The sequence below is a fragment of the Eumetopias jubatus genome, unplaced genomic scaffold, assembly GCF_037043125.1.
Source record: "Eumetopias jubatus isolate StellerSeaLion01/CBP00866 unplaced genomic scaffold, mEumJub1_p1.0 scaffold_23, whole genome shotgun sequence".
Classification (NCBI taxonomy): Eukaryota; Metazoa; Chordata; class Mammalia; order Carnivora; family Otariidae; genus Eumetopias; species Eumetopias jubatus.
This window is the reverse complement of record NW_028274829.1, coordinates 1,128,974-1,151,579: the sequence shown is the minus strand read 5'-3', so window position 1 is coordinate 1,151,579 and position 22,606 is coordinate 1,128,974. Positions and strand designations below refer to the sequence as shown.

General features: G+C 36.4%; 1 protein-coding gene across 6 annotated transcripts in view; it reads left to right on the top strand.

Annotated features, from left to right (window-relative positions):
• The window catches only part of LOC148162066 (lysine-specific demethylase 5D), a 36,120-nt gene that overhangs the window by 5,482 nt on the left and 8,032 nt on the right, over positions 1-22,606 (top strand). For 3 of the 6 annotated variants that reach the window (XM_088020360.1, XM_088020359.1, XM_088020358.1), the window contains exons 6-12: positions 3,481-3,604; positions 3,725-3,888; positions 6,356-6,514; positions 6,906-7,025; positions 7,142-7,300; positions 18,545-18,726; positions 18,822-18,984. In XM_088020360.1, the coding sequence (XP_087876486.1) occupies positions 3,481-3,604; positions 3,725-3,888; positions 6,356-6,514; positions 6,906-7,025; positions 7,142-7,300; positions 18,545-18,726; positions 18,822-18,984 (1,071 nt within the window). Of the gene's footprint in view, positions 1-3,480; positions 3,605-3,703; positions 3,889-6,355; positions 6,515-6,905; positions 7,026-7,141; positions 7,301-18,544; positions 18,727-18,821; positions 18,985-22,606 lie in introns of all 6 variants that reach the window. The other 3 variants (XM_088020357.1, XM_088020356.1, XM_088020355.1) reach the window with 1 other exon arrangement.

Genomic DNA, 22,606 nt, shown 5'->3' with positions numbered 1-22,606 from the left:
CACAAGGGAAGCTCGGGAAAACATTTATACTCAGGACACTTGCCACACAGTACCCCAGGGCAAAGCAAAAGGATGGGTCAGGTTGTAGAACAGGCAGGGGCAAGGGGAAAGCCTAGGTGATGGCCTTATTGGGGTTTCCCAGGGAAAGGCAAGGCAGAGCACAGGCATAGTTCTAGGATTGGCTGGTTTGAACAGTTGCAGTGGGCTCTAACCTATCGGAGCACCCTTATTTCACTTATGCCCTGGGATGATTAAGGCAGAGGAATAATCCCTCCTGTTGTGCTGAAGCCTAACAGGAAGTATGGCTCTAGATTGGTTGGTTTGTGTATGAAATGCAAGCTCTTTGCTGGATCCTTTGGTATCTGAAAGAATTCGCTAGCCTCACAGGAGCAGTCTCTCCCCAACAGGCAGGGCTTTTCACATGTCATACAATGTAATATCAGAAAATTAAAAATACAAACAAAACAGACTTAAAATTTCTCATCTTGCTATAACTGTTTTGTGGGGGCACCTGGGTAGCTTGGTTGGTTAAGAGTCTGCCTTCAACTCAGGTCATGATCTCAGGATCCTGGGATTGAGTCCTGCATTGGGCTCCCCGCTTAGTGGGGAGCCTGCTTCTCCCTCTACCGATTCCACTGCTCATACTCTGTCTCAAATAAATAAATAAAATCTTTAAAAAAAACCAACAAAAACACCTGTTTTGTGTGTCCACGTATGTTCTCATTAAATTTTGGATATTTCTATTTCTAAAATAAATTAGGATAACACTGTTCTTAGCTATTTTGTGAGTAATCCTAATATTAAATTTTAAAATATTTTAATATTTGGATGTAGAAGGAAGACAGGACAAATGGTAATCTAGCTCAGATTAATGCAACTCAGATAGATTCTGCATTAGTACTTTAGTTCTTCAAACAAGGTGGTATATGATTATCTGAATAAAAGTGAGCTTCTAATAACTTGGGAATCAGTAAAATTTGTTGAAAAGTAGTAATTATCAGCTAAGGGTACAAAAATTTTTCCAAATCAAGGTATCTTTTTTTTTTTTTTTTTTTGACAGAGGTAGTGAGAGCAGGAACAGAAGCAGGGGAAGTGGGAGAGGGAAAAGCAGGCTTCCCAGTGAGCAGGGAGCCCAGTGTGGGGGCTCAATCCCAGGACCCTGGAACCATGATCTGAGCCAACGGCAGACGCTTAACTGACTGAGCCACTCAGGCGCCACAAAAAACAAGAAATCTTTAGACACTTACTTTCTTGAGAATGAGATTGTTCACTTTGCTGGAAAGATCTTAAAAATTCTTAAAAACTGTATGGTTACCAAAACAAAGAGATTGTACTTCTAGAATATTAAGAGGGAAAAAATTATAAGTAAGTTCTGCATAAAGCAGAAAAGAAGTAAATGCAGTGACAAATTAGGACTAATGTCTTTTTTTTCCAATTTGGACATAGGTATATGTAGTACAAGAATGGATAGTAAGATGTCTGAAAGATTAAGAATAATACGTGTTATTTCATATTTGAAAGCAAGCATTAGCTCTTTTAAAAGGTACTTTGTTAGGAAACTATATTTTAAGATACGGTGTTTAGTATAATGTATGTAGTATAATGAATATATATGTAAAATTGTAAAATAATGGCACTTAGGATTTTATGCCTACTATGCTAATAGAATCATCTTTCACAACCTGTTTTCAAGTTTTGTCTTGTATTACACCATACTGAATGATAACTCAGAAGTGTTTAGTCTCACTTACAAATTGAAATTATAAAAATAATGATGTGTTTCTTTTTATATATCTGATTGGTAAAATCATAATGTGTAAAGAATGAGGAGCCAGGCATCTTTGTACACTGTTGGTAGTAAAAGATTGTACTGAAGTTAAAATTTTAAGTTATTAAAATTTCAAAGGTGCATGCCCTCCTGTTTTAAGTTCTATTAATAAATCTTTCACAACAGTATACAACAAATACATGGTATTAATAATTTATGTCCAGGTCTTAATGTATAAAAGTGACTGAATGACAACCTGGAGAGTTCAGTGCCACTAAAAGAAAAGTTTTAAAGTTACAGTTCCCCTAGAAACAAGAGTGATAGTGATAGCACATCATACTGGGCCACAAGAGGAAGCATTAATCTTAGTAAGGATCAGAAAGCAAGGGGAAGGCATAGGCCACAGCATTTATTGGCGTTTCCTTGGGAAAGGTAAGGCAGGGTAGGATAAATATCTTATGATTGAATAGTATGAATAATTCCACCAGGTTTTGGAGCATAGGGACTTTCTCTGAAGTTGTTTTCAACCTGGCCATAGGTTGATTTAGGGAAGGGGAAATAATGTCTTAGTGTTTGAAGGTTAGATAAGGAGGTGGTTGGGAGTCGGGATGTTCTATTGCTTGGTTTGTATGTGAAAGAAGGACTCAACTACGAATTTACTGCCTTTAAGAATTAGCTAACCCTTACAGGAGCAAGTTTCCTAGGCCAGCAAGATCTCCCAGAAGATGTCAAAATATAAAATACAGAAAATTAAAATGTGATTAGTACAATTAATTACATCATTGTTTATAATACCAAAAAATAGAAATAGTGCTAGTAATATATAATAAGAAAAGCTTAAGTTACTTGTGGAATAGCATTATAATACAATAAGAAATTATAGGACAGACATATGTATTGATGGTTCCAGAAACTTTATCCTTGAAGAAACCTCTATTTTGAGCTCCAGACTTTGTTTCTCTTGATCTGTGTCTGATCATTGAGAGATTATTTTTACTACCATCATTCTGTCCTGAGTTGATCCTGTATTTATCATGGATATTGTTGTACAATATAATTTCCTGCATAAGTTACTTTGGGAATAGGTCAAAATCAGAAAATAAGTTTTTATGTGTATTTGTATATAGGTATAGAATAAAATCTCCAAAACCTTAAACTTTAAATAAAAAGAACTACAGTAGGGCTTTAATTTAAAAATAGAAAAAAATGGACAAACACAGATAAAACATACCTCATGGTATCCAGTAAAAAGATGTGCTGAATACCACCTAATACCTGCCAAATACCACCTCTTCTTGAAATCCCTAGAGGGGTCTAGAGATGCCCAATGTGTAGGAATCCTCCTAACTTCTCATTTGCATCTTCAACTGAACTATAGAGACTTCTTTATATTTATTGAATTCTTTAGTATAAGCTATATATTTTATGATACTATCTTGCAAACACAGAACTATTTAATTAGTTTGTTCGTAGCTTGAAAACATTTGAGAAAGGTAGTTACCACTCAGATTTCTCTTTCATTAACTCCTATCTGGCCATATCTTACTTACAGGTAAAAATACATCATTAATAAATAGTTAAAAATAAGTGGAAGCAGTTGATATATGTGTATATACATACATATATATGTGTGTGTGTGTATATATATATATATATATATATATGTGTGTGTGTGTGTAACTCATTTCCTTCTTTGAACCTTGTTTTAATAGCCAGAACCTACAGAGGAAGACATTGAGAAGAATCCAGAGCTGAAGAAGCTGCAGATCTATGGGGCTGGTCCCAAGATGATGGGCTTGGGGCTCATGGCCAAGGATAAGACTTTACGGAAGAAAGGTGAGCTTAATAGGATCAAGAGGCAATGTGTGCATTAAAGTACAAGTGGGAGAGTGGGTTTGTTGACTTTGATGGGAGAACAGATTTGTTTGTTTTCAGATTTGTTTCTAACTGCCCTAGATAAAGAAGGTGTTGTATGCCCCCGCACTGTTCTGATGAAGGAGGAACCAAGAGAGGATGGGAGAGTGATGTCCCCATTGCCCAGAGAGGACTTGAATCACAGTGTAGAGCCCTGCACTAAGATGACCATGCAACTGAGGAGGAATCACAGTAGTGCCCAGTTTGTAAGGACTTAACCTATGATTTTTTTTTATTATGTTATGTTAATCACCATACATCATTAGTTTTTGATGTAGTGTTCCATGATACATTGTTTGCGTATAAAACCCAGTGCTCCATGCAAGGACTTAACCTATGATTTTCTAACACTCTTTTTGAATTATAAGAACTAGGTGGAAACTGAAGTTACGTTATCCCACCTTACATTCTCCTCCCTTCCATTTATTTCTGGGCCCTTCATATATAAGAGACAGATGGTTAGGAAGGAGAAGAAACATATTCATGGTATTATAGTTAGGAGGAAAATTTGTGTCTCCTATTTTTTTTTTTTAAGATTTTATTTATTTATTTGACAGAAAGACAGTGAGAGAGGGAACACAAGCAGGGGCGTGCGAGAGGGAGAAGCAGGCTTCCCGCTGAGCAGGGAGCCCGATGCAGGGCTCGATTCCAGGACCCTGGGATCATGACCTGAGCCCAATTCAGACGTGTAACTGACTGAGTTACCCAGGCGCCCTTAGAAATTTTATCTTTGAATAGACTTCTATTTTGAACTTCAGCTCCTGTATTTCTCTTAATCATGTCTTTCTAATTAGTGAGGGATTATCTATATTATCATTACCTCCCAGTTGACGTTGTGTTTCTTATGTTGTGGACTGTAGCAAGATCTTGTCATCCAAATGTGAAGTCTGGGAGTCTTTTAGGATTTTTCTGTTACCCCTAGATCTAGTTGGTTATCTAGTTCTATTGCCTTTTTTTGTTTTTATAGCATGCATACAGAAAAATGTTCTTTTTTTAAAAAAAATTTTTTTTAATATATAAAAATAGCTTTGCTTATATTTGTACTTTAAATAACTAGTATCACTATATAATCTTGTGTTGCCTTGTTTATTGATCCACTTTAGAGTACTTATATTGTGTAAGTTCTCGTATTGGGTTTTATTAAGTACGCTTCTTAAAAATAACAGCTATGATTTTTTTAGTCTCTCTTACTGTTCATGGAAATTTTGATAGTTTGCAGTTTTCAGGATAAATTGAATAATAGTAATGTTAAAATACATGCCAGTAGGAAAGATATATAGGCATTTGTATTGCATATGTGAAAGGATTGAAATTTCTGTGACTAAAGGTTATTGCCACACATACATGTGTAAGTAAGCTAATGTACATATGTGTGTGTAAATACATATACATATGTATATGTATTTGTACATTTATGTATTTTTGTGTCTCCTATATTGATATAAAAGGTGTATGTATGTATCTGTCTAGCTTTATACAGACATTATACATTTTGTCCTACTCTGTGAGTCACCTCTTTTCTCTTTTTAGTGATCATTTTAGTTTTCAATTCTTCTGGTATAGCCTATTCTCACTTCAGGTGCTTTTTCTAATATTCATCCTGGTAAAAATGTATTGATATGTTTTGTTTTTTATCTGGTAATACTAGGTTATCTCAGTGATCTAAGTATCCAAGTTGTTTGGCTTTGCCCCCTAGTATTTTGTTCTTAAGGCATACCACTTTGGTGACCAATTCATTATGAAAATCAAAGACACGATTTAGAGTGAGAATGGATGCCTATGAAACTTTATAACAGAATAACAGGTGTTACTGGATATTTGGTCAGTTGGGGTTATTATGGTCAGCTTGCACTGAGCATATTTTATTATTTTTTTTCTTTAAATTTTTTTATTATGTTAATCACCATGCATTACATTATTAGTTTTTGATGTAGTGTTCCATGATTCATTGTTTGTGCATAACACCCAGTGCTCCACGCAGAACGTGCCCTCTTTACTACCCATCACCAGGCTAACCCATCCCCCCACCCCCTCCCCTCTAGAACCCTCAGTTTGTTTTTCAGAGTCCATCGTCTCTCATGGTTCGTCTCCCCCTCCGACTTACTCCCCTTCATTCTTCCCCTCCTGCTATCTTCTTCTTCTTTTTTTTTTCTTAACATATCTTGCATTATTTGTTTCAGAAGTACAGATCCGTGATTCATCAGTCTTGCACAATTCACAGCGCTCACCATAGCATATACCCTCCCCAATGTCTATCACCCAGCCACCCCATCCCTCCCACCCCCCACCACTCCAGCAACCCTCAGTTTGTTTCCTCAGATTAAGAATTCTTCATATCAGTGAGTCATAAGAGCATATTTTATTATTAACCATATGTAGTTTTTTGAATGATCCATGCCAGTTTATAGCTTCATGATTTAGGTTTGTACCATTAAATCTGCTATAAAAAATCTAGTTTGTTGTTCTGTAAGCACCTTAAACATGGTTTATTTCTTGATGTGTTATATTATTTCATAATTGTTTATATCCTATCATATTTTTCCCCATATAGTGAACTCAGGAGTACAACATTATGTAGTACTTGTTTGGTGGTAGCTGTTCAAAATAAGTGGTTTGGAAACCTGGGATAAGGTATCATGGAGTAGGCACTTATATTTTTATTTTTCCTGGTAGATTGACTCATATGTTTGTCGAATATGCTCCCGAGGGGATGAAGATGATAAACTACTTCTGTGTGTTGGCTGCGATGACAATTACCACATCTTCTGCCTAATACCACCCCTTCTTGAAATCCCTAGAGGGGTCTGGAGATGCCCAAAGTGTATCATGGAGGTATGACTATTGAATATGAATATTTTAAATTTAGTTCTTGGTAATTTTTAAAAATCTAGGCTCCTCTTTTTAAGGGATACTAGAGTAGATGTTACAGATGCCTTTTTCTAACTTAATATTTCTATTAGGTTTTAATCATCTATCTACGAGTTATTAAGCAAGAATGGTTACACAGACTGTACACACTTAAAACAGTTAGTAAGGGCCATAATACAAAGGATGTGAACCATATGAGGAAAGAAAAAGAAATAGGTTTAGTAGATAGTGAAGGAACCATACTACCTTGAAACATAAGAAAAGGTCGACGGTAGAACATAAGATATATCTCCTGCTGTTCTTTTTGGGTCGTTTGCCTGTTTTCTCTTTCTTGCTGAAATACTTTCTATTTTAGGAGTGTAAGAGGCCCCCTGAAGCCTTTGGCTTTGAGCAGGCTACCCAGGAGTACACTTTGCAGAGCTTTGGTGAAATGGCTGATTCCTTCAAGACTGACTACTTCAACATGCCTGTACATGTATGTGATTGTGGAGTAGAGATACACGGTTTAGTGTCTGATAAGTCTTAGTGTTCATACAGACATGGGGCCAAAATACAGAGTGCTGTGATCATCTTTTACATCTTTTGTCACAGATGGTACCTACAGAACTTGTGGAGAAGGAATTCTGGAGACTGGTGAGCAGCATTGAGGAGGATGTCACAGTTGAGTATGGAGCAGACATTCATTCCAAAGAATTTGGCAGTGGTTTTCCTGTCAGCAGTAGCAAAGGGAACCTGTCCCCCGAGGAAGAGGTAATGTGATTTGTAACTCATATTAACAGCACATTGTAGCATGTAAAACCATCTGTACTCATGAGTTCTTCCACATAGTGCTGTTTTCACATAACAGGAATAAAGGTCAGATTTACTGGCATTGGTTGATCTGTCAGTAACCCACCATGTGCATAACCACCATTACCATCACTATTTCCATTCTGCATTTGTGATAGCAAAAAAAAAAAGGAATAGTATGAAACCTTGGATTTATCAATTAGGAGCTACAGGGGTCCTTCCGATTTCCCTGAAACTAAATACTTAAAGCTTATCATCTTTGGTTATCTGCATGATAGACAAAAACAACTGCTGTCACCAGTTTATTCATATTTATATATAAATTTGAAAGAAAATTGGGAAATGCCCTCATTGACATTTTAATTTGTGTTCATCATGTGGAACAAATGGAGTAATATGAAAACTACCTTAACCAAGGTGATCTCATGTAGAGTCAGACCCATTTAGATGTCTGAAGATTTAACTAATTACATTAGAAGTTTCTTATGGACAGCCAAACAATATGGGTGAAGCAGAACTTACTTGGGAAAAAGAAGCTAAAAGATAATGCATCTGTATTGTTGAGCAGTTATTCCTTTTATCATTTTTGTTTTACCATGATGGCCAGAGCCTGGACAAATACTGTTCAGCTTTGTATATACATTGACCTCATGTAAACCCTTATGAGACAATTGTTCCAGATAAAAAAAGTAGCAATTTAAGAGGTGAGAAATTTTCAGGAAGGCTTAGCTTTTTGTAAGCATATGAACTTATGTTAACTATATGGAATATACAGAGAGAGACAGGTATGTGTACATAGATAACAGCATTTGAACAGAGTGTTTTAATAAAAAATAGTTCAGATTTTTTTTTTTAAGATTTTATTTATTTGGCAGAGAGAGACACAGCGAGAGAGGGAACACAAGCAGGGGGAGTGGGAGAGGGAGAAGCAGGCTTCCCCTGAACAGGGAGCCCGATGCAGGGCTCGATCCCAGGACACTGGGATCATGACCTGAGCCAAAGGCAGATGCTTAACCACTGAGCCACCCAGGCACCCCAGTAGTTCAGATTCTTAAATAAAAGTCTTATATATCAATTATGGAATATTGAAAAGTATAAACTAAGGAAACAGGGAAATCACCTGTAGTTTCCTTTATTGACATCTTGGTGTTCTTTGAATTACTTTTTGGAAATTGGAAACAATTTAATTGTGATACTGTAAAACCACAAGAGAATATATGTAGTTTCTTTATCAGTTATAAAGCATAATATTAAATAATATCCTTGAACCCACATTTGAATGTAATGATGTTTTCTTACATAGTTATATCTATTTCCATGCTTCCCCACAAGTCATATCTCCCTGTGTCACCTCAAAAGCCCCAAAAGGACACAGATAAAAATTTTATTGTCATAATTTTCTTTTAATTTTTTAATGAATGTATTTCTAAAAAGCATGTTACCTAATTTTTGAGCTTTGTAAATGTTATGCTGTGTGTACCTCTCGCTTAATTTTTAAAGTTAGTGTTATGCTTTGAAAAATCATTCATATGTTGCCTAAAGCTTGAACTTACCTGGTTTTTCACTACTGTATAATATTCCATTGAGATTATACCATTATTTATCCATTTTCTGCTGGATCGCTTTCAGTATTTGGCTGTTACAAACATTTTACATGTCTCCTGAAGTAAGAGTCTCTAGGTTACGTATTTGGAAGTGGTTGTTCCAAGTGTAGACTTTTAAAAGTATACAATTTGTATTGTCTGCACACTGTTAGAAGTCCCCAAGTACTTATAGTGCATGTGTAATGCTTAGACGTGTGACTGTGTGTGTATGTATAGATATGTAAGTACTTGCAATATTTTCACAATATTCTCTCCAGTAGGGGCTTGTACTATTACTAATTTTGTAACTTTTATAAAACATAAATGGAGTGGTCTCTTTCCTGCCACTGAATCCCTTACATGTTAGTTTCTCTTGGGTCCTAGATTGAGTTTTACTTGGTATATATCTTTTATATGCCCTGTTTTACTTAGGCTGTAGGTATGTTTCTTATAACTGATATACAACTGATTTTTTTTTAAGTCCATATAGTTTTTATATGTTTCCTGGAGTCATTTTTCTATTTTTGTGATAATTGATGATTTGTAGTTATCTTACTGTCTTAGTTAGAACTCAGTATTTCTACCCCTTACGTTTTCTTTTTCTCTTTTCTTACCTAATTTTCATATTCCATTTTAATTGTTTTATGTCAGTTATGTACATAAGAATATATATGTGTGTGCATAAGTATATATGTTATTCTTAATACTTTAAGTACAGCTTAGGGAGACCTGAGTAGCTCAGTTGGTTAAGCATCTGCCTTTGACTCAGGTCATGATCCCAGGGTTCTGGGATCAAAGCCTCACATCCAGCTCCCTGCTCAGTGGACAGTCTGCTTCTCCCTCTGCCTTGGCCTCTCCCACCCAGTCATTCTTACTCTCTCAAATAATAATTAAAATCTTTAAAAAAAGGTAGTAAATGCGACTTAACGTTTAAATTTATTGGAATTTTGTTCCATCCAAAATGATGTAAAATTGCTGTTCTCTTCACCTCCCTTCTAACATTTGTAAAATTTTTATTTGGGCTTTAAAATTTTTTTTTGCTTGATAAAACAAGTATCATTTTCATTGTTTTATATTTTCAGGTTTAATATACACCTATTCATGTGTATACTTCTTCTTTTTGGTTTACCATTTCTCTTGAAACTCAGATCTTTCTTCAAAGGCTATTTTCCTTTTTGTCCAAAATAAAATTTTCAGAAATTTTATAAGTAGAAGTATTTGTTAATTTTTTTTATTGTCAAAAAGAAATGTTTCCTTGCCTTTATTCTTAAAAAGTTACTTCTCTGAGTATGTGTAAATCTGGTGTAGGAGTTATTTTCTTCACAATACATGAAAAATAGGGGCGCTTGGGTAGCTCAGTCGTTAAGCGTCTGCCTTCAGCTTAGGTCATGATCCCAGGGTCCTGGGATTGAGCCCCGCATCGGGCACCCTGCTCAGTGGGAAGCCTGCTTCTCCCTCTCCCACTCCCCCTGCTTGTGTTCCCTTTCTTGCTGTGTGTCTCTCTGTCAAATAAATAAAATCTTAAAAACAAAAAACAAAAAACAATACATTAAAAATATTCTTGGATTATTAATTTTTGAGACATCAACTATGAATCTTAACATTTAGAAGTAATTTAATTTATTTTTCTTCTCTAGCTGCCATAAGATGTCTTTGTCCTGGATTACTGCAGTTTTTCTTTCTTTTTTTTTTTTTTAAAAGATTTTATTTATTTATTTGAGAGAGAGAGAATGAGAGATAACACGACAGAGAAGAGGGTGAGAGGGAGAAGCAGACTCCCTGCTGAGCAGGGAGCCCGATGTGGGACTTGATCCCGGGACTCCAGGATCATGACCTGAGCCGAAGGCAGTCGCTTAACCAGCTGAGCCACCCAGGCGCCCTACTGCAGTTTTTCTTGATAGGAGATGTGACTTTTTAATTTAAAATACCAGGGATTTATTGTGTTTCTCAAATCTGAGAATTCACCTCTCATCAATTCTAGCTATGAACCCTTCCACCATAACTTATTCACTGTTTCTATCATAAAAATCCCGTATCCTGAATCTTATTTTACCTTCATCATTCTTTATGTCCCTTTCATACTTTTCTCTTTTTTATCTTCATGTTGCCTTCTGGTAATTTGTTTTAAATAATTTTAAAATGAATTGGTTTTCATAGTAGCTAATTTTTTTAAAGATTATTTATTCGAAAGAGAATGAGTGAGAGAGGGAACACAAGCGGGGTGGGAGGGGGGAGGAGCAGAGGCAGAGGGAGAAGCAGGCTCCCCGCTGAGCAGGGAGCTGGAGGCAGGACTCCGATCCCAGGACCCTGGGACCATGACCTGAGCTGAAGGCAGACGCTTAACGACTGAGCCACCCAGGCGCTCCCCACAGTAGCTAATTTTTATTAAACTACTCTGAATTGTGGGTTTCTAACAGTGTATTTTCTGTTTTTGGAATTGGATTATTTTTCAGATTTTTCTAGTTAATACAAGGAACTTATGCTTTTTTTTACTATTACTCTGGTTTCTCTTCAGATCGTATAAATCTTTCGCCTTTTACTATTATTTTTAATATATTGACTTTATAGTCAGTATTTGTCAGTTAATACAACCTATAATCTTACCCATACTATTTTTGTAGTTTGATGTTATGTCAGCAAATATTTTCTCATTTCACTCCCACTCCCTGTCATGTGCCTTTTGTTTAATATGAACTCATGTTTCTGTGAACCATATATATTATCAGAGTTTTTATGAAGCCTAGGTTAAAAATATGTCCCATTAAAAATTGTTCTGTGGTTTCACTAAATGCCTAAGGACACCACCAAGACTAATACGTTTTTAGTTTGCCATTTTCAATTTTCAGTTCTCGCCCAGACCCCTATGATGATAAGAACTAGGGACATTCGTTTTGATTCCTTCTCTTCCAGTGGAAGAGCTAAGGCAAGAAAGTATATTCAGCATTTTTATCTTTAGAGATATTTCACCCTCTTCAGTTTTACTACAAAAACTGTATTATTGGTGGGAAATGTCACAGCTTTATGTTGAACTCTGTAATATGTTTTGTTTTCTGTTTTAAGTTTTGGTCACTGGAAATAATTACATATAGTTGAAGTCAAACATCAGTTTCAGAACTTTAATCTGTACATGTACTTTCATTTTGTTAGGTTTTGTCCACTAAAAATTCCTCTATTGTCTTAGACTGTACTTGTGTTTTATCATTTTCTCTCAGTAGCTAAGTACAGTGTAGTAGAAAATTGAAGTTGTGCATACCCATAAGTTTTTGGAGCTTTATTGTCCAGTGGTACTGCTAAGTATAATCATGTCACTTTTATAGTTAATATATTAAATAATTTTTTTCTTTGAATCCTGTGGTCGTGTGCTTCAAGAACAGTGGTAGATAATGAAATCATTTCTAATGGGTCTCCATTAAACATTGCATATGAGGCATAAAAAGAATCACCTAAACTATTTTGAAATTTTTTTAAAAATTAGGAATTGATGTCTAACAGATCATCTAACTATTCTTGAAGCTTTATTCATTTTTTTTAATTTGACTCTGTTTTATGTGTTCTTTATGAGGAATTTTTTTAAAATTTATTTTTTATTATTTTTTTAAACATATATTATTTGTTTCAGGGGTGCAGGTCTGTGATTCAACAGTCTCACACAATTCACAGCACTCACCATAGCACATACCCTTCCCAATATCTATCACCCAGCCACCCCATCCCTCCCACCCCCCACCACTCCAGCAACCCTCAGTTTGTTTCCTGAGATTAACAGTCTCTTATGGTTTGTCTTCCTCTTTGATTTCATCTTGTTTCATTTTTCCCTCCCTTCCACTATGGTCCCGTGCCTTGTTTTTCAAATTCCTCATATCAGTGAGATTGTATGATAATTGTCTTTCTCTGATTGACTTATTTTGCTTAGCCCAATACCCTCTAGTTCCATCCACGTCATTGCAAATGCAAGATTTCAAGATTTCATTTTTTTGATGGCTACATAATATTCCATTGTGTGTGTGTGTGTGTGTGTATGTATATATATGTGTGTATATATATATATATATATATATATATATATATATATATATATGGCACATCTTCTTGGTCGATTCATCTGATGAACATCAAGGCTCTTTCCACAGTTTGGCTACTGGGACATTGTGCTATAAATTACCCCTTCAGATCCCTACATTTGCATCTTTGGGGTAAATACCCAGTAGTGTAATTGCTGGATCATATGGTAGCTCTATTTTCAACTTTGTGAGGAACCTCCACACTGTTTTCCAGAGTGGCTGCACCAGCTTGCGTTCCCACCCACAGTGTAGGAGGGTTCCCCTTTCTCCGCATCCCCGCCAACATCTGTCGTTTCCTGACTTTTGTAATTTTAGCCATTCTGACTGGTGTGAGGTGGAATCTCATTGAGGTTTTGATTTGGATTTCCCTGATGCCGAGTGATGTTGAGCACTTTTTCATGTGTCTGTTGGCCATTTGGATGTCTTCTTTGGAAAAATGTCTGTTCATGTCTTCTGCCCATTTCTTGATTGGATCATTTGTTCTCTGGGTGTTGAGTTTGGTAAGTTCTTTATAGATTTTGGATACTAGCCCTTTATCTGATGTGTCATTTGCATATATATCTTCTTCCATTCTGTCTGTTGTCTTTTGGTTTTGTTGACTGTTTCCTTTGCTGTGCAAAAGCTTTTTATCCTGATGAGGTCCCAATAGTTCATTTTTGCCCTTGCTTCCCTTGCCTTCTGTGATGTTTCGAGGAAGAAGTTGCTGCGGCTGAGGTCGAAGAGGTTGCTGCCTTGTCCTTAAGGATTTTGATGGATTCCTGTCTCACATTTAGGTCTTTCATCTATTTTGAGTCTGTTTTTGTGTGTGGTGTGATGAAATGGTCCAGTTTCATTCCTCTGCATGTGGCTGTCCAGTTTTCCCAACACCATTTGTTGAAGAGACTGGTTTTTTTTGCATTGGACATTCTTTCCTGCTTTGTCGAATATTAGTTGACCGTAGAGTTGAGGGTCCATTTCTGGGCTCTCTATTCTGTTCCATTGATCTACGTGTCTGTTTCTGTGTCAGTACCATACTGTCTTGATGATTACAGCTTTGTAATAGAGCTTGAAGTCTGGATTTTGATGCCACCAGCTTTGGTTTTCTTTTTCAACATTCCTCTGGCTATTCGGGGTTTTCTGGTTCTATATAAATTTTAGGATTATTCATTTCTTTTTTTTTTAAAGATTTTATTTATTAGAGAGAGAGAGCACAGCAGGGGTAGGGACAGAGGCAGAGGGAGAAGCAGACTCCCCGCCAAGCAGAGAGCCCGACGCGGGGCCTGATTCCAGGACCCTGAGATCATGACCTGAGCCAAAGGCAGACACTCAACCGACTCAGCCACCCAGCCTATTTATTCATTTCTTTGAAAATTGTTGGTATTTTGATAGGGATTGCCTTAAATGTGTAGACTGCTCTAGGTAGCATAGACGTTTTCACAATATTTGTTCTTCCAATCCATGAGCATGGAATGTTTTTCCATTTCTTTGTGTCTTCCTCAGTTTCTTTCATGAGTGTTCAGTAGTTTTCTGAGTACAGACTCATTGCCTCTTTGGTGAGATTTATTCCTAGGTATCGTATGGTTTTGAGTGCAATTGTAAATGGGATCGACTCCTTAATTTCTCTTTCTTCTGTCTTGTTTTTGATGTATAGAAATGCAACGGATTTCTGTGCATTGATTTTATATCCTGCTACTTATTGAATTCCTGTATGAGTTCTAGCAGTTTTGGGGTGGAATCTTTTGGGTTTTCCATGTAAAGTATCATATCTGCAAAGAGTGAGAGTTTGACTTGTTCTTTGGGGATTCAGATGCCTTTTATTTCTTTTTGTTGTCTGATTGCTGTGGCTAGGACTTCCAGTATTATGTTGAATAGCAGTGGTGAGAGTGACATCCCTGCCATGTTCCTGACCTCGGGGGAAAAGCTCTCAGTTATTCCCCATTGAGAACAATATTCGCTGTGGGTTTTTCATAGATGGCTTTTATGATGTTGAGGAATGTTCCCTCTATCCCTACACTGAAGAGTTTTGATCAAGAAAGGATGCTGTACTTTGTCAAATGCTTTTTCTGCATCTACTGAGAGGATCATATGATTCTTGTTCTTTATTTTATTAATGTTATGTATCACATTGATAGATTTGGGAATGTTGAACCAACCTTGCAGCCCAGGAATAAATCCCACTTGGTGGGTCATGAGTAATTCTTTAATGTACTGTTGGAGTCTTTTGGCTAGTATTTTGGTGAGAATTTTTTTTTTAAAGATTTATTTATTTATTTGAGAGAGCGAGAATGAGAGAGAGAGAGAGCACATGAGGGGGGGAGGGTCAGAGGGAGAAGTAGGCTCCCTGATAAGCAGGGACCCTAATGTGGGACTCGATCCCGGGACTCCGGGATCATGACCTGAGCCGAAGGCAGTCGCTTAACCAACTGAGCCACCCAGGCGCCCTTGGTGAGAATTTTTGCACCCATGTTTATCAGGGATATTGGTCTGTAATTCTCCTTTTTGATGGGGTCTTTGTCTGGTTTTGGGATCAGGGTAATCCTGGTCTCATAAAATGAGTTTGGAAGTTTTCCTTCCATTTCTGTCTTAACTCTTTATTCTAAAGTATATTTTATTTTGGCTGTTTGGCAGTGAATTTTTTTTTTTTTAAGATTTTATGTATTTACCTGAGAGAGAGCACAAACAGGGTTGATGGACAGAGGGAGAGGGAAGCAGGCTTCCCACTGAGCAGGGAGCCTGACGCAGGACGCAATTCCAGGACCCTGGGGTCATGACCTGAGCCAAAGTCAGATGCTCAACTGACTGAGCCACCCAGGCACCCTTGGCAATGAATTTTTAATTTCTGTTCTAAAGCATAGGGTTCAAGTAATGTTAGTGCTTTTCAATTCTGCTAATACTTTTTTTTTGTAGTCTTAAATTGTCATTGTTAAATGCACATGAAGACCTAGTAGAGAAAAACTATCCCTGCTTTGATTTTTTTTTTTTTTACAGTGATGAAACATTTCATAAAACATACCACATTTTTAAGTATATAGTTCTTTGGCAGTAAATGCATTCGCATTGTTCTGCAGCCATCACCATTGTCCATCTTAATAATTTTTATTTTGTCCAACTAAAACTGTATTTATCAAACATAATTCTTAGGAAAGGATGTGGGTTATTTTTAAGTTCATTTCTACGTCAGTTAGTATGATCAGGCTTTTCCCCCCTTCATTCTACTAATGTGTTGTATTGATCCGTTTTCATATTTGAATATTTTGCATTTTGGGACATTTTCACTGGATCATGATATATAATTTTTTATTTTTTTATTTTTACTTTTTATTTTTTTAAAGATTTTATTTATTTGTTTGACACAGACAGCGAGAGAGGGAACACAAGCAGGGGGAGTGGGAGAGGGAGAAGCAGGCCTCCCGCCAACCAGGGAGCCCGATGCGGGGCTCGATCCCAGGATCCTGGGATCATGATATGATCCGAAGGCAGACAGTTAACTGACTGAGTAATTTGTATTTTGTTGAAGTGTTCCACTTAGGTAATATGTAATGCTCTGTGTTTTCTCGTGATGTCTTTCTGACTTCATTATCAAGATAATGCTGCCCTCATAAGTTCAATTAACAAAGATTTAATTGTCTTTTGGTTCTTTTTCCAAACCGTTTGAGACAGATGGTGTAATTATATGTTAAGTTTTGGTAGAATTCATCAGTGAAACCATTCAATTTCTGAGCATTTCTTTGTTCAGAGGTCTTACATTGCTGATTTGCATCTGTTATCAGTCTTCATATTTTTTATTTCTTGAGTCAGTTTTGAGAGGTTGTATATTTCTAGAAATTTGTCCATTTCATCTAGATTACATGCTTTGTTGGCATAAAATTATAGTGTCAATTGTGTTACTTGTTTCTTGTTCAAAGCATCTTACTTCCTTTCTGATTTCTTCTTTGACCTATGACTTTTAAGAGAATGTGGTTTAAAATACTCTTTTTAGTTTATTGCGTTTTGCTTTATAACCTAACATTTTATCATGGGGAATGTTCATCTATACTTGTGAGCAATATGAATTGTGTTGGGTGGTATAGTCTATGTCTACCTGGGTTTGTTGGCTTCTTGGCTGTCATTACTCTTATCATTGTTGACAGTGCAATAGTAAAATATCCAATTATCACTGCAGAAGTTTTTCCTCCCTTTAGATTCATCAACTTTTGTCTCATTTATCTTGGCACTAATTTTTACGTGTATGTATATAACTTATTTTCTTGGTAGATTGACCATTTTTATCAATGTAAAATGTGTTCTTCGTTTTAAGTAATTTTTAAAGTCTATCTTGTTTGACAGTAACATGACCACTTCATCTCCTTTGGTTATAATTTCCATGAAATACATTTTTTTATTTTTCAGTTCTTTCCCATTTAACTTGTTCATGTCTTTGGTTTTAAAGCAAATGTCTTTAACTGAGATCGCATCTATGTGCATGTCTCATAATTTTTGTTAGCATTTTGATTGTTGATATTTTGAATGTTTTCATGTGGTGAATCTGGAAATTAAGTTTTCCTGTCCCTTATTTTCTTATTGCTGCTCCTTAGAGTTTGTATTTGTTTAAAGTGACTTTTCAAAACTACTTTTGTATAGACAATATTTTTTGTCACATTGTTCCTGAATACTCTTCCATTCTATCTAGATTGGCTCTGTGCATGACTCTTTGGGACTTAGATAGGTCATTTATAACTCTTCTAAAACTCTTTGTTTTCTGCTTGCATAGAGCTTGAAGATCAGGCAGAGATGAAAATCTAGGTACCTTTTCTGAGCTTATTCCCTAGCGTGGGTACCTTCGGCCTTCTGGGTTCTTGTAATACATAGAAGTCTTTCAAAACCCTTAATCCCCAAAGCATCTCACTCTTAGCTTTTCCATGCAGACTTTTTGTAATGTCTGTTGTTTGATGTAGCTCCTGTTCTTTGCTCTAAAGGATTGGTAGGTTCATTTGCCCATAAGTATTTTCAGGAAATGTTCTTCATAACTCTGAGGTAATTCTGATTTAGGAAATGGATGAGATGGTATAAATAGTATAATAAGTTTAGTAGTTTGGGTGTGATGGAGAGTCTGAAATATTGTATGGAAAATACTTTGTTTTGGTTTGGATCAATAATACAGATATAAGAGAATAATATGATTATGACATTTAGAAGATGTAAATTACTTAAGGATTAATTAGGGGCTTAATTGCTATACCTAGTGCATAGCAGCTAGCTGATAATGGGATAAAGTGACTTAAGAGAAAACCTATGAATAGTGGTTGTTAGTTTTAGGACACATGAATCTTAATCTGGATTGAGGACAAATATTTTGAGTTACAGTGTTTTCTGTCTTCCTAAAAGAAAGATGTACTTTCAGAAATAATGCAAGTTATCATGGCTGGGATATCATGAGGTATCATGAGTATTAAGATATCATGACTATTGAGTCTGTATTCCTAAATAAAAGCAAATAGCATGCCCTGAGATCACTATTGTCTTCTTATATATGCCTTGTTCAGTTTGTTTTTATTCACCCCATCTTGCTTCCTACTTACCCTGGCAAATCTTGGACTTAACAGGAATATGCAACCAGTGGTTGGAATCTGAATGTAATGCCAGTGCTGGATCAGTCTGTTCTGTGCCACATCAATGCAGACATCTCAGGCATGAAGATTCCCTGGCTGTATGTAGGCATGGTATTCTCAGCATTTTGTTGGCATATTGAGGATCACTGGAGTTATTCTATTAATTATCTACACTGGTGAGTGGTGTCCAAATGGCTGGAATGGATGTTAAGACTTCTTCCATGTGCAAGGATATGCCCAGACTTTATATATCTCCTCTTTATCTAATCAGGGGTGAACCAAAAACCTGGTATGGGGTACCCTCATTGGCAGCAGAGCAGTTGGAGGAGGTGATGAAGAGGCTGACACCTGAGTTGTTTGATAGCCAGCCTGACCTGCTACACCAGCTTGTCACCCTCATGAATCCCAACACGCTCATGTCCCATGGTGTACCAGTGAGTACCTGGAAATAAGGGGCAAAACAGATTAAGTGCCTTTGCTAGGGTGGAAAGGAAATGAGGAAGAACTTAGTTTCAGAGAAATAAAGTTACATGCATTTTGAAGTGGAGAGTAGGTTTAGTCTCATACGTCTTCTTACCTTTCTGTATTGCTGTCAAACTGCAATCCTATATAGACCAGTAGTATATCCTTAAGAGGAAGGGAAAGGAGAGATCAGATAGTTATTTAAATAACATAAAAGTTAAAAGCTGGATTTTGACCTTTTAATATGCCTCCTGCTCTAGGATTGGTTCTTTTTTAACATCAGTGGGCATAAATTCTAATTTTATGAAACTTAAATTGGGGTTGAGGATTGGTTTCAGATTTGGGAATTTCTAGCATTGATTTATGTCAGCCAGTTTTTCAGAAAATGTAAGTACCCAGCAATTTGTAGAACAAAAAAAGTGCAGTAAATTTGCAACATACTGGGGCACCTGGATGGCTCAGTCATTAAGCGTCTGCCTTCAGCTCAGGTCATGATCCCAGGGTCCTGGGATCGAGCCCCGTATCGGGCTCCCTGCTCCAGGGGAATCCTGCTTCTCCCTCTCCCACTCCCCCTGCTTGTGTTCCCTCTCTCGCTGTGTCTCTCTCTGTCAAATAAATAAATATTTTATAAATAAGTAAATAAATAAGTAAATATATTTGCAACATACTGTAATGTTGTCATACGTACTTTTGTAAGGTATAGGTCAACCTCTACACAATTTTTTTTTAACTCATGTCCATTTCAGTTTTTCTTTTTTCATAAAATGATCTTGACATTTCCAAGGCTTCCTTCCATTACTGACATTTTATAAATTCTTGTTTGCACTTTTTTTTCAACATTACTGTTGTCTCATAAAAAAACAAATATGAAGATGAAATCATGCAGCTGTCTAGTTATACCATTTGTTCTGCCTCACGATTCTTGGCTTACTCACTGTTTTTTTTTTCCACATGTATTTGGCATACACTCCCACACATATTTAGGACTGAAATATTTACATTTTACCTATATTATCTAATTTGCCAGTGTCCAGGTATTTATAGTATTGTCTTATCTCTCTTTTATTTTTGTAAACTTGGTAGTTAATATCCCCACTTTCATTTCTGATATAAATAATTTGAGTCTTCTATCTCTTTGTCTCCCGTACCTAAAGGTTTGTCAATTCTGTTAATCATTTCAGGGAAGTAGCTTTGTGTTTATTCATTCTCTGCTCTTTTTCTCTTAATGTATTTTGTTTAGCTTCTAGATGAATTGACCCTTTTATCACTATATAATCTTTTTTTTATTATGTTAATCACCATACATTACATCATTAGTTTTTGATGTAGTGTTCCATGATTTGAGCACCCAGTGCTCCATTCAATATGCACATACTGAATACCTCTTTAATACCCATCACCAGGCTAACCCATCCCCCCACCTCCCTCCCCTCTAGAATCCTCAGTTTCTCAGAGTCCATAGTCTCTCATGGTTTGTCTCCTCCTCCGATTTCCCCCTCTTCATTTTTCCCTTTCTGCAATCTTCTTTTTTTTAACGTATAATGTATTATTTGTTTCAGACGTACAGGTCTGTGATTCAACAGTCTTAAAAAATTCACAGCGCTCACCATAGCACATACCCTCCCCAATGTCTACCACCCAGCCACCCCCTCCCTCCCACCCCCCCACCACTCCAGCAACCCTGTTTGTTTCCTGAGATTAAGAATTCCTCGTATCAGTGAGGTCATATGATATATGTCTTTCTCTGATTGACTTATTTCGCTCAGCACAGTACCCTCTAGTTGCACCCATGTCATTGCAAATGGCAAGATTTCATTCCTTTTCATGGCTGCATAATATTCCATTGTGTGTATATATATATATATATATATATATATATATATATATATATATATACACCACATCTTTTATTCATTCATCTGTCGATGGACATTTTGGCTCTTTCCATAGTTTGGCTATTGTGGACATTGCTGCTATAAACATCGGGGTGCATGTACCCTTTGGATCCCTACATTTCTCTCTTTGTGTAAATACCCAAAAGTGCAATTGCTGGGTCGTATGGTAGCTCTATTTTCAACTTTTTGAGGAAACTCCATACTGTTTTCCAGCGTGGCTCAATCTTCTTTATCTCAATTTTTTGACAAGAACAATGCTGCTGTGAACATTGGGGTACAAATATGATTTATCTTTTCAGTCCTTGCTTTCCAGTCTTTAGGTTATATAACCAGAAGTGGAATTACTGGGTCAAATGGTATTTCTGTGTTTAATTTTCTGAGGAACCTCACTCCTATTTTCCAGAGTGGCTGCATTAATTTACGTTACACCAAGTGTTGCCTTCTTTTCATTGCCTTGCCAACCTTATAATTTTCCTGTTTAAAAAAAAATTATGGATGTAAGAGTTTTAAGAAGTGGTATCTTCTGGCTATAATGTGCATTTCCTTAGTGACTAATGATACTGTGCAGCTTTTCATGATTAGAAGTACTCTTGTCAAGTGTATAGTTCTCTGTCTGTCACCATGGAGTTACCTTAAATCAAAAAATGAAAAAAAAATAATAGCCTTCTACTCTTTCCGGATTGGCTCTGTTTTGGGCTGCTTTTCACTGCTTTGGGAAGCTGTTTAAAACTATGTTAGCCTTCAGCTTCTGCTTGTGTGGAGCCTGAAAGTCAACCACAGATGGAGCTTAAGGGTATTTTAAGTTTTTCTTAGTATGTTTATGGCTTTCTCAATTCCCAAAAATACATGGGATTTTTTCAGAGATTTTATTCTTCCAAATACCTCCTTCCCCTGCCTTTTCCTTCCTAGGCATTTTAGAATTTCTTTTTTTTTAATCCAGTCTCCTCTTTTACCACAGGTGGTTGTAGCTAATCTAGTTGTGTTTAAATATTTTCAGCTAGCAGAGTCTGGGAATCCACTTCTGTTCTAGTTAAACTCTGAGGAAGTTTAAATAAAAGCAGGTTCTTGAGGCAGTTTTTTCAGGAGATCAGTCAGGTCAAACCATGTCACCTTAGTTCTTTGAAAACAAGATCCATGTTGTGTTCTGTGGCACCAGATGTTGCACCAGGATCCTAATAGTATTGTTTCCAAGGTAGCTGGTGATGGTGGAGGGATTGTAGGCAGGAAAGATATACCACCACAAAGTCTTTTGCCAAAATTTAGAAGCTATTTTGTTTTTCACAGAATGTCCTCCTAGTATTTGTAGTTTATGATTTTAGTACAGAGTTTTTAAAATACTTTGCTACTTTCTGCTAGTTTTATCATTGTTTTAGTAGAGGGATGAGATTTTGGAGTTCTTCCATCATTTGTGTTGAATGTTTATCATATGTTATGGACATATGTATATTTCCTTCTTGAATTACACATTGTTTTTCTTTGTCTCTTTCTTCGCATGTCACTTTTTTTTTTAATGTGGGCTGTATGCGGATGTAGAGTCTAGCTCATGGTTAGAATGTCCTCAACACTAAGATTTAGACCTCATCTGAAATCAAGAGTTAGATGCTCAACCAAGCCACTGTGTGCCCTTCATATCATTTTTAAAGTTCACATTCTCATTTTCTTTTGTAAGGTATACATATATGAAGATAGAGCCTATGTG